We start from the raw sequence: 15,109 nt of genomic DNA, 5'->3' as shown, positions 1-15,109 counted from the left end.
TACTTTAATCAAAAACCCGCCAACAACTTGGTTCCTCCTTTTTTCCTTTCTTCCTGATTATTTTTGCCAAATTTCCCTTATTGTTCTTCTGTGGACAATGCAGCCAGGAAAGGAAAACATGGCAGAGGACGGGTGACCTCAGGCTCCGTCCCTGGCCAGGGTCCTCTCTCTCGCTTTGTTGTTGGGCTCAGGAAACGCTGGCGGAAAAAAGGGAGTCATCCTCCTGGAATTTTGCAGCAGCAGCCGGGCCCTGGAAGCCCATTTTGTTTTGGCCGGTGACCTCAGAGGTGTTGCAAAAGCAAACAAGGGGGGACTTTTGTGGAGGAAGCAGAAATGGAAAGAGAGCAAATGATCCAGTTTGTGCAGCGAGAATGGAGGGAAGCTGTGCAGGGAGCAGCTGGAGGAAGAGGCACCTTTAAGATGATGGACTGGACTTGAACTGGTTGGGATGTTGGGATTTGAAGGAGCTGAGTATGTTTAGCCTGGAAAACAGAAGACTGAGAGGTGACACAAGAGCCATCTTCAGATATCTGATGGGCTGCCATTTTCTCCTGCTCTGGAGGGGAGGACCTGAATCAATTATCCAGGTTTGTTGTCGTTTAGTCGTTTAGTCGTGTCCGACTCTTTGTGACCCCCTGGACCAGAGCACGCCAGGCACTCCTGTCTTCCACTGCCTCCCACAGTTTGGTCAAACTCATGTTAGTAGCTTCGAGAACACTGTCCCACCATCTCGTCCTCTGTTGCCCTTTCTCCTTGTGCCCTCCATCTTTCCCAACATCAGGGTCTTTTCCAGGGAGTCTTCTCTTCTCATGAGGTGGCCAAAGTACTGGAGCCTCAGCTTCAGGATCTGTCCTTCCAGTGAGCACTCAGGGCTGATTTCCTTCAGAATGGAGAGGTTTGATCTTCTTGCAGTCCATGGGACTCTCCAGAGTCTCCTCCAGCACCAGAATTCAAAAGCATCCATTCTTCAGCCATCAGCCTTCTTGATGGTCCAGCTCTCACTTCCATACATCACTACTGGGAAAACCATACCTGGAACCAATTATCTGACCAAATATTAGGAAGAACTTTCTAGTGGTATGAGCCATTTGACAGTGGAATGGACTCCCTTGGAAGGTGACAGACTCTCCTTCCTTGGAGGTTTTTAAGCAGAGGTTGGGTGGCCATCTGCCAGGGATTCATTGGCTGAGATTCCTGCATCACAGAGGGGGTTGGGCTAGATGACCCTGGAGGACCCTTCCAGCTCCCCAGTTTTGTGATTCTAAGAGCCAGTATTTCTCTAACTTCATACCTTCCAGCTGTGCCTGTTCTTTTCCCATGTGAGGGCTCTGTTACTGTTTCCTGGAGTTTGTCAAAGCAGAAGAGTCCTGCCAAATAATTAGCATGTGAAATCCAGCCCCCAGCATTCCTCTCTGAACATGATGCTTTCAGACGGGGAGATGGCGATTTGACAGTGCAAAGACGTCTTGCACTGTCTTTGTGTTAAGAACATAAAAAGATCCTGCTTGATCAGAGCAATAACGCATCTAGTCCAGCATCCTTTTTTCACAGTGGCTGACCAGATGGTCGGTGGGAAACTTGCAAGCAGGATTTGAGCACAAGAACAACACTCTCCCCTCCTGATGTTTCCAGCATAGCCATCCCAGCTAATAGACATCAATAGGCCTCTCCTTCAGGGATTTGGCCAATTCTCTTTTAAGGCCATCTAAACCTGCCTCCTGTGGCAGGGAGTTCCATAGTTTAACTATGAGCTGTGTGAATAATGAATTTCTTTTATCTGTCCTGAATCTTCCAATGTTCAGCTTCATTGTATGTCTTTGAGTTTTATTGTTAGGAGAGAGGGGAGGGCCTCTCCTCCTCTTGCATCAAACCATACCAGATCCTGACAGAGCCATGGGGTTCATGAAATACCCTGCGATAATGTCCAAGAACAAAACCAGTAGAAAAGCTGGACGTGTGTCGCCCTCACCCTTGCAGCAACTCTGCAGCAAAAGAGAATTTGCTTCGGGGATTAACAGTTTAGATGATTCCTTGCAGGGATTAATTGAAACAGGGGTCCTTCCAGACAGATGTTGAAAGTGCAACTGATGCTCCTCATAAACACAAGCTTCTTTGAAGCATCCCCATGAAATCATGAACATCAAATGGCAACCAGTATACTTCCCCCCCCAATGGATTAAGGTAAAGGTAAAGGGACCCCTGACCATTAGGTCCAGTTGTGACTGACTCTGGGGTTGTGGCCCTCATCTCGCTTTATTGGCCGAGGGATCCAGCGTACAGCTTCTGGGTCATGTCGCCAGAATGACTAAGCTGTTTCTGGCGAACCAGAGCAGCACACGAAAACGCCGTTTACCTTCCCACCGGAGCGGTACCTATTGATCTACTTCCACGATGACGTGCTTTCGAACTGCTAGGTTGGCAGGAGGCAGGACTGAGCAACAGGAGCTCACCCCATCACGGGGATTCGAACCGCCGACCTTCTGATCGGCAGTCCTAGACTCTGTGGTTTAACCCACGGTGCCACCCGTGTCCCTCCCCAATGGATTACCTGCTTGCAAATTAAGCTCCACCTGTGATTCCTGCATTGCAGGGGTTGGTTTAGATGGCTCTTGGGTGTCCCTCCAAACGCTACAATTCTATGATTCTATAAATGCTCCTAATAAATGCCTCTGGCTCCATTCGTTCTCCCAGGGCAAAGCCTCCACATGCCCTTTTGAGGCTGGGATGGGAGAAGGAGGAGAGGGGATGGAGGCTCCCCGAGGTCTCCGACCCCATTTTATCTCGCAGCCTCAGGCAGCCAGTGGTGAGTTGAAGAGGACAAGGGCAGGAAACAAAAGGAGGAAGCTCTCCCCTGGCTTGGCCTTTCCCACAGTTCTCTGTGTGGCTTGCAAGGAAGGAGGACTCCCACTTCGTCCTTCCCTTTTCCAGATAAAACAAAGAAAGCAAAGCACCCAGAGCAGAGCTCGGGTCTCAACTTCTTCAGCCCCAGCTCCAGGGATTAATTCGCACACAGCACCGAGAGGTCACTGCCTGGTTTTGCTTAAGAGGTTAAGAACATCAGACGAGCCCTGCAGGATCCGACCATAATAAAGAAATAATAAATAAAATTTTATTTATATCCCGCCCTCCCCAGCTGAAGCTGGGCTCAGAGCGGCTAACAGCAATAAAAGTAACACAGCAGTCTAAAATCATTTCATTATAAAATCAATTCAGAGTCAAATTAATGGCAACCATTGGGCTAGAGTTCTGTGAGGATTACAGGAGGGGGTCAGACTGTGCCTTGGCCAAAGGCCTGGTGGAACAGCTCTGTCTTGCAGGCCCTGCGGAAAGATGTCAAGTCCCGCAGGGCCCTGGTCTCTGGTGACGGAGTATTCCACCACGTCGGGGCCACAGCCGAAAAAGCCCTGGCTCTGATTGAAGCCAGCCTAAACTCCCTGTGGCCCAGGACCTCCAAGATGTTTTTGTTTGAAGACCATAAGGTCCTCCGTGAGACATACCAGGAGAGGCGGTCCCGTAGGTATGAGGGTCCTAGGCCGTGAAGGGCTTTAAAGGTTAAAACCAGCACCTTAAACCTGATCCTGTACTCCACCGGGAGCCAGTGCAGCTGGTAAAGCACTGGATCAATATGCTCCCGCAGCGAGGACCCTGTAAGGAGTCTCGCCGCGGCATTCTGCACCTGCTGGAGTTTCTGGGTCAGTCTCAAGGGCAGCCCCGCATAGAGCGAGTTACAATAATCAAGTCTGGAGGTGACTGTCACATGGATCTAGTCCACTATCCTTTTCTCATTGGGCCAACCAGTTGCCACAGTCAGAGGCAGCGATGTTCCTGAATCCCAGTTGCTGGAAATTTCAGGAAGTGGAGAGTGTTGCTCTTGTGCTCGAATCCTGGTTCGCCACAGGCATCTGCATGGCCACTGTGAGAACAGCATGCTGGACTAGATGGGATGCTGGCCTGATCCACCTTATGTTCTTATGAATTAAGTAGAAAATAGCTTCTCCTCCTGGGCTTTGCTTGTGCAGCCAGAGCCCTAGAACAAAGGCGCCCCTGGGCATGCGCAAAATGTGCTCCTTTTGACCTATGATAACAGAAAGGCTCTTTTTTTATGAAGAGGGGCTACACTTGTGACTTGCTTGCAGCAAGCCTCCCAGATATTATCACAGCAACAGGTGTGGGTTCAACTCATCCACCCACGTTTCTCAGGGCAATCCGTCCTGTGACAAGCAAAGCTGGGGCAAGGCAGGTGCCCTAAGAACGCAGCGTCCAGAGTTTTCCTCCATTTCAGTTGGACCTGTGTAGGAGAACATCCTGGCGGATCATACAGTCATAGAGTTGGAAGATACCTTTACTCCAACCTCTGCAGTGCAGGGATCTCAGCTAAAGAATCCATGAGACATGGCCACCCAACCTCTGCTTGAAAATCTCCAAAGAAGGAAGGTCCACCACCTCCCGAGGGAGACCGTTCCACTGCCAAACAGCTCTTACGGTCAGAAAGTTCTTCCTAATGTTGAGTCAGAATCTCCTTTCTTGTAACTTGAAGCCATTTGTTCTACCCTCCAGAGCAGCATACGTAAAACAACCCTGCTCCATCTTCCATATGAGAGCCTTTAAGATAATTGAAGGTGGCTATTGTATCTCCAGGCTAAACATACCCAATTCCCTCGACCGTTCCTCATCAGGCTTGGTTTCCAGACCCTTGATCATCTCGGTCGCCCTCCTCTGCACACCTTCCAGCTTGTCAACCTCCTTCTCAAATTGTGGCGCCCAGAACTGGACACTGTATTCTAGGTGTAGTCTGACCCAGGCAGAATAGGGTGGTCCTATTAAAGGTAAAGGGACCCCTGACAGTTAAGTCCAGTTGCGGTTGACTTGGGGGTTGCGCCGCTCATCTCGCTTTACTGGCCGAGGGAGCCAGCGTTTGTCCACAGACAGTTTTTCTGGGTCATGTGGCCAGCATGACTAAGCTGCTTCTGGCGAACCAGAGCAGCGCACGGAAACACCGTTTACCTTCCCGCCAGAGCGGTACCTATTTATCTACTTGCACTTTGACGTGCTTTTGAATTGCTAGGTTGGCAGGAGCAGGGACCGAGCAACGGGAGCTCACCCCATCGCGGGGATTCGAACCGCCGACCTTCTGATCAGCAAGTCCTAGGCTCTGTTGTTTAACCCACAGCGCCACCCGCGTCCCTTCCTATTAAAGGTAAAGGGTCCTATTCCTGAATCTCATTTCTTGCCATTGGAATCCCTTGGATTGGGTCCTGCCCTTCAGAGCAGGAGAAAACCAGCTTGCTCCATCTTCCATTGGGACAGTCCTTCAGATATTTGAAGATGGCTCTCCTCTCACCTGACAGTCTTCTGCCCTGAACGACGAGGGCACCAGAGAAGACCCGACCCCAGGATAAGGGACCTTTGTGCGAAAGATGAGGCTCCAGCCCACGCCCTGATGTTTCGACCCACCCTTCCCAGAGCAAAGTGTACCAATCTGGATTTATCCACCCAGGTGGTGAAAGGCCCTTTGTCTCTCCCCCAGGGCAGACCTCAGGTTCCAGGAAGTCTGGGCAGTGAGAGGCTGACACGAGGGCCTCCTCCACCTCGCTGTGCAAAGAGAAGGTCTTGTTGATGAGCCACCGGGGGTGGGATGGTCCGGTCTGTTGTGAGGCCGCAGGGTTGCGCATAAACAGATCCTGTGCATGTTTCCGATGGAGAAGGGCCTTGCTTTCCCCCACCCTGTAATTCTTTGCATTTGTCCGAGGGAGGAAGAACACAGTGAGCTTGTTTGGGAAGAAGGCGGAGGAGAAACAGCTACTCCTGTTCCCCGGGGGGCTGAGTAATGGCTCCGGCGACTCAAGGAAGCCGTAGCCTAGCCTTGTTCTCACGCTCGAGTGTCCCAGCAGGATCACACACACACACACACACACACCGCCCAAGGAGAGAGGTCAAGCAAGCTGCACACACCATTGTGAGCTCATGTGTATTTTCGCACACAGACTCCAATTCCGTCCACAACTAGGGTGGGGGTGAGGAGCAGCGCAGGAGACCAGGACTTCACTGGAGGCTTTTCAGCAGAGGCTGGACGTCCGTCTGTTGGGGATTCTTGAACTGGGAGTCCTGCAATGCAAGGGGGTTGGACTAGATGACCCTCAGGGTCCCTCCCAACCCCCTTGCCATTCTATGATCCACTGACCTCATAAGGTGGTGGACTCTCCTTCCTGGGAGGTGTTTAAGCAGAGGTTGGGTGGCCGGCTGTCAGGTATTCCCTGGCTGCCATTCCTGCTTTGTGGTGGGTGGGTCTAGAGGACCTTCGGGTGCCCCTTCCAATTCTGCCATTCTATGATCTTTCATATGAAGCTACAATGTCCCTCAGCTCCCAGGATGCCCAGAGCTAGAGGGAACATTTGCACAAGGGGGCACCTGTCCAAAGTCCGTTTGGGGGGCCCGGCAGTCGATTTAATCTGGCCCCATAGTAGTATATGTCCTGGGGTAAAATCCTAAATAAACAACCTTGGGGTCAAATCCTTTAAAAAGCCCAACAACTTAGAGGTAAAATTCTGAAAAAAGCTCAACAACTTCAGCAGCTTTGGTCGGCCCTCATGCATGTTCACATCATCACATCTGGCCCTCTTTGACCCAGATCTGGCCCTCTGGCCCAAGCTTTGCCAACCTGGTGCCCTCAAGATCTTTTGGACGAGGGCTCACACTGGCTGGAGCTGATGGGAGCTGTAGCACCTGAGTGGCACCTGAGCAAAGGGGTGTCAGGAGGTAGGAACAGAAGACCTGGGGCCCATCAGGAAATGCCAGGGCCACCCCTAAGAGTGCCTCTGCTCCAAGGCCCTTCTGTGGCACAAACTGCCCCAAATTCCTGCATTGCAGGGGGGTGGACTAGATGTCCCTTGAGGGTCCCTCCCTTCAACCCTGCAGTTCTCAGATTCTGATTCTGAGCAGACAGTCAGGAGCGGAAGTCTGTGACCAGCCCTGGCACTCCGTGAAAGCTGTGAATCATCGTGGGCAGACGGGCGGGGAGGGCAGGCGTGAAGCATGAGTCTGCAGTTCACCCCTTGCCGAACGCTCCGTCTCGGGTGGAGCCTCGGAAGAGGGCAGAGCCTCTTTTTGCAAGGCTCCCTGTCGCTTGTGGGCTGCGCCTGGACAGAAGCAAAAGGGAGCTCTGTCTTCGGGGCATCTTGCCTTCTGACCACTGGCCAGTGGAAGTTTACAGCCATCCCTCAAAACAACCTGGCTATTTAAGGGCAGCCAGTGCAGGGGGTGGGTCACCGCCAAGGGCTTGTCTCAAGCACAATCATGGCACGCGGAATGTTGCAGCGCGGTTGCTGACAGGGGAGTGCTATAGATGGGTGGATTATTATTATTATTATTATTATTATTGTTATTATTATTATTATTATTAGCCCCCATCAGCATATAACGCCTGTGCTCAGAAATCTGCACCGGTTGCTGATTTTGCTCCCAAGTCAAGTTCAAGAAGTTACTGTTCACATATAAATTGTGGGAACTAGGATTTCAGCTCTGAAAAACATCACATTTCCTGTGATAATTTCTGAAAGTTAATAAAGGTTAGTTTATTTAGCAATTGTATTTAATTTCAGAGCTTATGTGAAAGCTAGGGACCGGGCAGTTTAACCCTTTTGTTTGTTCCCTTTCCCCTCACAAAAAATACGAAAGACACTCTTTTAAAGATTAAATAATAAATTGTCCTCACGGTGTCCTTGCACTTGTTAGATTAAATGCATATGGACAAGGCAGGCAGGTCTTACTTATCTTAGTAATGCACTGCAGAGATTTATCACTGAGGCTAAAACTCCAACAGACTCTCACTAACTCGGAGACAGGCAGCAGCAAAACAGAACAAACCGACTGATCAGCTGCTCTAGCAACACAAAAAAGGCTATAATTAACTGCCATAACTGTGCCAACTTATGCAACCGCCTTGGGCACAAGGTATAGGATTGTCACAAGGTTCTTTCTTAAAACGTTGCAGCCATTGTGAGTATCAACCTTTGACTTTGGAAGCTCCTATTCCATACAAATCCCTTCGCAATTTGGGACCAGTTTACCCTTCCCCATATGCACCTATCTGACCTCTTCAAACTGTTGCAGCTGCACCTAATAATAATAATAATAATAATAATAATAATAATGTATTATTTATACCCCGCCCATCTGGCTGAGTTTCCCCAGCCACTCTGGGCGGCTTCCAACAGAATATTAAAATACAAAACCTTAACATTAAAAGCTTCCCTAAACAAGGCTGCCTTGAGATGTCTTCTAAAAGTCTGGTCGTTTTTCTTCTCTTTGACATCTGGTGGGAGGGCGTTCCACAGGGTGGGTGCCACCACCATGAAGGCCCTCTGCCTGGTTTCCTGTAACTTGGCTTCTCGCAGCAAGGGAACCGCCAGAAGGCCCTCGGCGCTGGACCTCAGTGTCCGGGCAGAATGATGGGGGTGGAGACGCTCCTTCAGGTATACAGGACCGAGGCCGTTTAGGGCTTTAAAGGTCAGCACCAACACTTTGAATTGTGCTCAGAAACGTACTGGGAGACAATGCAGATCTCTCAGGACCGGTTTTATGTGGTCTCGGCGGCCACTCCCAGTCACCAGTCTAGCTGCCGCATTCTGGATTAATTGCAGTTTCCGGGTCACCTTCAAAGGTAGCCCCACATAGAGTGCATTGCAGTAGTCCAAGCAGGAGATAACCAGAGCATGCACCACTCTGGCGAGGCAGTCCGCCGGCAGGTAGGGTCTTAGCCTGTGTACCAGGTGGAGCTGGTAAACAGCTGCCCTGGACACAGAATTAATTTGCGCTCCATGGACAGCTGTGAGTCCAGAATGACTCCCAGGCTGCGCACCTGGTCCCTCAGGGGCACAGTGACCCCATTCAGGACCAGGGAGTCCCGTTCCACATTTGCAAGGAACTGATATTTTAGTGAGGCAGCCCCTCTTGACATCTGTCAGGTACCTTCACTGTCCTCTTTCCAGCATCTGCTGAAAACATGCTTGTTTAGATAAGCCTATCCAGATGTTTAGGAAGTTAGTGCAAGTTTTAATCTGCTCTTAGTCAATTGTTCTTTTAACTTTTTGCATGCCTCGAATTACTGTCCATTTTTCTTAGCCATCTTTTAACTTTTCGCAAACTAATGTGAGGTGTGTGGTTTGTTTTTTTGCAATCCCAGCGGCTTATACCTTTTATAAATCGCGTGGGATAATAAATGCCTCGCTGCCTTGAAAACGTGGACGCTGCCGGTTATGGGACACAGGGCTCCCACGTTGCATAAAAGGCGTCTGTCTGGAGGTTTTCATCCTTGTCTGAATTTCACCTTGTTAACTTGTGCTGGGGAGGAAGAGATGGCGAGGGAATCGCCTTACATGGCAAGATGCTCCCTTGCTTGTTCTCAGATTTATGGGCTTGTGGGATTGCTGGAGCAAAACCGCCGGCGGGGTGAGGCCACCTGAAATGTGTGCATTGGTTCAGGAGTCTATTTATTGACACGGAATGACGAGGGACGGGGCTGGTGCACAAAGCCCAGCTTTGATAAATCTGCTCCGCCAAGGACGCCTCTCCTTTGCTGGCCTCGTCCAGTCCTGCATCAGCCCATGATCCTGTTGTCTCTTAGCGGTGGAACAGCTTGCAACCTCGGTGGCTGGCAGCGTGATCCTGTGACCCTCAGGAGACGCAGCTCAGGTAGCCTCATCAGTCATCAGGAAAACCTCCTCCTTCCCAAACAGCCACACCCTGGAAAAAAGGCTGGAAATAAACGCTCTCCCATAAAGACTCTTCAAAGGAACAAACCTCGCAGCCCATCTTGAGACACGGTGCTGTCTGTCAAGGTTTTTGCCTTTTGCGGGCACATGCGCTGAACCCTGTCTGTGGTGCCTACCTCATTATCCCAAATGATGAGACAAGAGACCAGAGTATGGGTTCAAATTGGCCACAACTTTATTGAGTTGTGCCGGGAGTTTGACCTACATGCCACCACTCTAGGGCCAGGGACTCCTGGTTTTGGCCCTTTAAGGGGCCCTGCAAGCGCCGCCACACGGGGAGGTAGCATGAATGCATCCCCCCCAACTTGATGTTAGACTAAAGGCTACCTTGCCAAGGCCTAAAAACCGCTGCCAAGTCCCACAACCAAGGGCCAATCAAACCCTGCAACCTATACAGTCCCCAAGGTCTTGTTGCAAGTCGTGGAGCCAGAGGTCATTACCCAGTGGGGTCAGGTGCACCCCATCCCCCCGGAATAGGTCAACTCTATCTGCTGTGATGGTGGGATGTGGGATAGAGAACCCACCAATTTGCCGCATGGTGTTGCGCATGGCCCTGTTAATTTTACTCACTGCATAATTAATGCGAGAGGGATTGATCCTGGAAGGAAGAACAGCAAAAGAGGCTTGAGCCAAAGGGTCAGCCTCTTTTCTTTTGGCCTTCGGCCCACCCCCTGCCGGCCATCCATTGTCCTCCCTGGCAGAGGGTGAGTCAAAGGCCAGCTCAAGCAGGTGGGTGGCACCCGCCCAGGTGAGCCCCGCTAGGTGCCGCAAACCCCGCCCACCTGTGGGGAAGGGAGGGCGGATATTACTCCACTGGCCCCTGAATTTGGCTTTTTCCTCCCACCTGTGAAGCCAGCAGGGCTCTTTTCTCTGGGGCTTTTCGACCCCACAGGCTTCAACTGGTCCAACCCCTCTTTCCAGGGAAACGTGGGAACTATAGTTCCGTGAGGTGGATCGGAGTCTCCAAATAACTCCCACCACCCTTGGCAAACTACCATCTTACCATCAGAAAGTAGTTTCCGGGGTTTAGTTGGAATCTCCTTTCACAAAATCATAGAACTGTAGAATGGTTGACTTGGACAGGGACCTCCAAGAGTCATCTAGTCCAACCCCTTGGCAAACTACAGTTTCCATGATTCTTTGGGGGGGACCCTATCTGTTAAAAGTGGCATAAAACTGCTATAAATGTACCATGTGGGAGAGGTTCTGCTTGCTTTGGGTCTGATGGCTGATGGCTTTTAAACTGGGAGTGGCTAAGGTCGTCCGTTTCACAGCTGAGCAGCTCTTTCCATCAGAAAGTTGTTTCCGGTGTTTAATTGGAATCTCTTTCACAAAATCATAGAACTGTAGGATGGTCGATTTGAAAGGGACCCCCAGGAGTCATCTAGAATCAATTTGATTCCCTCCCCCTCTTCTTTTTTCCTTTCTCCTTCTGTGATGGAACTCCTGTTTGGGGACTTCCCTGGCTTTTTTCTGGCCCGTGTAGGACCAGTCTGGAAAGTTAGCCTTGGTGAAGACTTGACGTTTTCATCCCCCCAAAAGTTTTTGATTTGAGTTTCAATTGAAATGAGGCTGCATTTTAATATTTTAATGTTTTAATGTTGTATTTTAATCTTGTTTTTAAGTTGTATTTCAATCAATTTGTTTTTATATTGGGTGTTAGCCGCCCTGAGCCTGGTCTTGGCTGGGGAGGGCGGGGTATAAATAAAATGTATTATTATTATTTATTATTATTAGTCCAGCCCCCTGCAATGCAGGAATCTCAGCTCAAGCATCCCTGACAGATGGCCATCCAACCTCTGTTTAAAATCGCCCAAGGAAGGAGCGTCCGTTCCACTGCAAAGCGGCTTTTGCTGTCTGGCTGCTGCGTTCTGCCCCGTATCCCTAGTTCATGCGCAGAGAGCTCTGACCACCGGCCTGTTTTGCTTCCTCCTCCTGCAGGGCCCTGCCCCATCGAGACATCAGGGACCAGATCTCTCTTTCCCCTTTCCTGCTCCCTGGAAGAGGCTGTCTGGAGCTCAGCCGTGGAATGCCAGGAGGGGACCTCTCTTACTCTGTCCATCTCCTCCCCTCCTGACGCCCGCATAGGCCGCTACCGCCTGACCATGGACGCTGCCACTGACCATCAGGGCTCCAGCTTCAGCCTGGGCGAATTTGTCCTGCTCTTCAACCCATGGTGCCCAGGTAGGTGATTGCAAGCCTTGGCAGGAGCCCGCATCATCACGGGAGCATCTGGATCAGTGCTCACCAACCTTCCGCCCTCCAGATGTTTTAGACTACAGCTCCCATTGACCTTGGCCAGCACCGTCACGCTGATGCTGCCGCCCCAAACATCTGGAGAAGGACACGAGGTTGGCAAAGACCAGGTTGCAGTGACCAGCAATGGACAAGGGTCTTTTGCAGTCCTGCCTGGAATTGCTGGGGATTGAAGCTCCAACCTTCTAGCCATGGACGGAGTGGTATTAGAGCGTGTGCTCTGTGTGCAGAAGGTTCCCAGTTCCAGTCTGTAGGAACTCGAGTTTAAAGGGATCTCAGGCCAAAGGGCTGCAGAAGCCTCGGACAGTTAGAAGGCGGCAGACCCGTTTGGAAGGATGCTGGCTTGGAGAGAGTTAGACCATTGGTCTATCGACTTCAGTATTGTCTACACGGGCAGGCAGCATCTCCTGCTCCCCCACTGCCTCCTCCCCTAGACAAGGCTTTATGTTTCTAGTGCAGGGAGACCACATTCCCCAGCAAACTTTTCAGTATCCCATATGATGCTGCCGATGAGTGTTATCTTACTACCTTTGTCTGTGTCAGTGTTCAAAGGTTGAAATGTACCCACGGGGTTTGGATGCTAAAGTGGAACAGACACAGAGAGCAGAGCAAAATGGAGGATTATTTTAGATTCCAACTATGTTTGTTCTGGGTATAAGCTTTCGTGTGCAAATCTGAAGTTTTCCGAAGTGTGCATGCACACGAAAACCTATACCCAGAACAAACTTAGTTGGTCTCTAAGGTGCTACTGGGCAATTTTTTTATTTATTTTGACTGTGTTAGACCAACTGGGCTGCCTACCTGAATTTAGATTCCGTTTACTTGAAGGAGCAGCTGGAGCAATCTGCAATGTTTGCTCCAAGATTCTTTGCCGTGTTGCTGGGGCTCTGCTCCCGGGTCATCCCACTCTCCTTGATGACATCAGAAGGGATCTGCTTTCTCAGTTTCTAGGCTTTCCCAGAGACAGTGCAATGCAGTGGTTAGAGTGTTCGCCTAGGACCAAATCTCTCCCCCCAGCCATGAAGCTCACTGTGTGACCTTGGGCCAGTGCTTGCTTCTCACTCTAACCTACCTCACAGGGTTGTTGTGGGGCTTAAATGAAGGCTAGAATCACGTATGTGGGTGGCGCTGTGGTTTAAACCACTGAGCCTCTTGGGCTTGCCGGAAAGAGGCTCGGCAGTTCGAATCCCCGCCACGGGGTGAGCTCTCATTGCTCGGTCCCTGCTCCTACCAACCTAGCAGTTCCAAAGCACACCAGTGCAAGTAGATAAATAGGTACTGCTGTGGCAGGAAGGTAAACAGTGTTTCCATGTGCTCTCATGGTGTCCCATTGCGCCAGAAGCGGTTTAGTCCTGCTGGCCACATGACCTGGAAAACTTTATGTGGACAAATGCTGGCTCCCTTGGCCTGAAAGCGAGATGCAACCCCGTAGTCGCCTTTGACTGGACTTTTCCCCCCAGGGGTCCTTTACCTTTACCTTTTACCTGGGAGGAAAAATTGGGCTATAAACATTCTAGGTAAAGATAAAGGGACCCCTGACAGTTAAGTCCAGTCATGGACGACTCTGGGGTTGCAGCGCTCATCTCGCTTTATTGGCCGAGGGAGCCGGCGTACAGCTTCCGGGTCATGTGGCCAGCAGGACTAAGCCGCTTCTGGAGAACCAGAGCAGCGCACGGAAATGCCGTTTGCCTTCCCGCCGGAGCGCTACCTATTGATCTACTTGCACTTGGACGTGCTTTCGAACTGCTAGGTTGGCAGGAGCAGGGACCAAACAACGGGAGCTCACCCTGTCATGGGGATTTGAACCGCCGACCTTCTGATCGGCAAGCCCTAGGCTCTGTGGTTTAGACCACATTCTAGTCCTCATTAATCCCCACAACAGCCCTGTGAGGTAGGTTTAAGCTGTGAGGCAGTGACTGGCCTCCAAGGACACACAATGAACGTTCATGGCCGTTGGGAATTCGAACCCAGGTCATCCCGGTCCTAGACTAACGCTCTAACCACTACACCACACGGCCTCTCCCCCATCCCTCTCCTCCGAGGCCTTTTCCGCCTTCCTCTTCTGACGGCATCTTTTCCCCGCAGCGGACTCTGTCTTCCTGGAGAGCGAAGAGCAGCGTGTGGAATACGTGTTGACCCAGCATGGCCAGATCTACCAGGGATCCAAGGATTACATCTACTCGATCCCATGGAACTTTGGCCAGGTGAGTTGCTTCCTTGCCCTCTGCTGCCCTTTTGCGAAGCACGTGGGGAGCAGGAAGAGGGGCCTAAAGGATCCATTAGTCCAAGCCCCTCTGCGCTTGGTTGAAAACAGGCACTCCAGGAGTGTAAATGGCACCACACCATCAGATACCTGAGCAGAGAACTTGCCTGTCTATCGTCCTCTTAGAGAATCTTCCACAAAATAGAAGAGAGGCAATATGAGGAGTTTCTGGCATATTCCCCCTGGGATGGAGAGAGAGACAGCACGCGCAAAAGGCTGAAATTCCTCAGCAAGCTTTGGAAAACAAGGACACAGAGGAGACTGAAGTGGATCAAAACATTTTCACAACACTCTGCAGCTCTTCAGGCAATGCTTTTCAAAACAGCTCTGTCTTCTGCCCAAAGGGCTCCGTCCTCTGATGCCCTATGCCAGAAGTGCTTCCATCATTCATCCATCTGTCTTTGCACCCACTCATAGATTACTTCGGCTCCTGTCATGCTGTCCACTTGCACAGAAATAATCCAATTCCCCCCAGAACCCGAAGTTTCCAAAGGCTTTGGGTGGATGACAGTAGATTTAAAAGCGTATGGGGTGAGTTTTTAAAAATGTAACCCTTACAAAGGTTTAGAGAGGAGAGCGTGGAAATGGACCTGCCAGAATGATTTTGTTTCCTTTTGGAGAGGCAGGACAGATGAGAGAATGTGCTTCTTCGCAAAGCACCCGGTCAAACCGCCACAAGTTCCAGTGATGGCTGCCAACTCTGAAGGGTTTAAGTGGGGGTTAGATAAATTCATGGTGGATGTAGCTGTCTTTGGCTATAAATATACCAAGAAAAAAAGCACACCAAGAACTCTGGCCAATATAAGTTTCAAAAGTGGGA

At 50.6% G+C, this 15,109-nt stretch overlaps 2 protein-coding genes across 4 annotated transcripts in view; one reads left to right on the top strand and one right to left on the bottom strand.

Moving 5' to 3' along the window:
- The window catches only part of LOC308480030 (uncharacterized protein), a 164,451-nt gene that overhangs the window by 109,810 nt on the left and 39,532 nt on the right, over positions 1–15,109 (bottom strand). The gene's annotated exons all lie outside the window — the stretch shown is intronic.
- Positions 1–15,109, top strand: part of TGM2 (transglutaminase 2) — a 65,537-nt gene that overhangs the window by 14,346 nt on the left and 36,082 nt on the right. The window contains exons 1-3 of one of the 2 annotated variants that reach the window (XM_081011195.1): positions 435–587; positions 11,712–11,954; positions 14,112–14,230. In XM_081011195.1, the coding sequence (XP_080867321.1) occupies positions 11,876–11,954; positions 14,112–14,230 (198 nt within the window). In that variant the 5' untranslated portion in view covers positions 435–587; positions 11,712–11,875. Of the gene's footprint in view, positions 1–434; positions 588–11,711; positions 11,955–14,111; positions 14,231–15,109 lie in introns of those variants that run through there. The other variant, XM_081011194.1, reaches the window with a different exon arrangement.

The sequence above is a fragment of the Podarcis pityusensis genome, assembly GCF_964106645.2.
Source record: "Podarcis pityusensis genome assembly, chromosome: 6".
Taxonomy (NCBI): domain Eukaryota; kingdom Metazoa; phylum Chordata; class Lepidosauria; order Squamata; family Lacertidae; genus Podarcis; species Podarcis pityusensis.
Note: the sequence above shows the minus strand (reverse complement) of the source record. Positions and strands in the feature narration are given on the sequence as shown.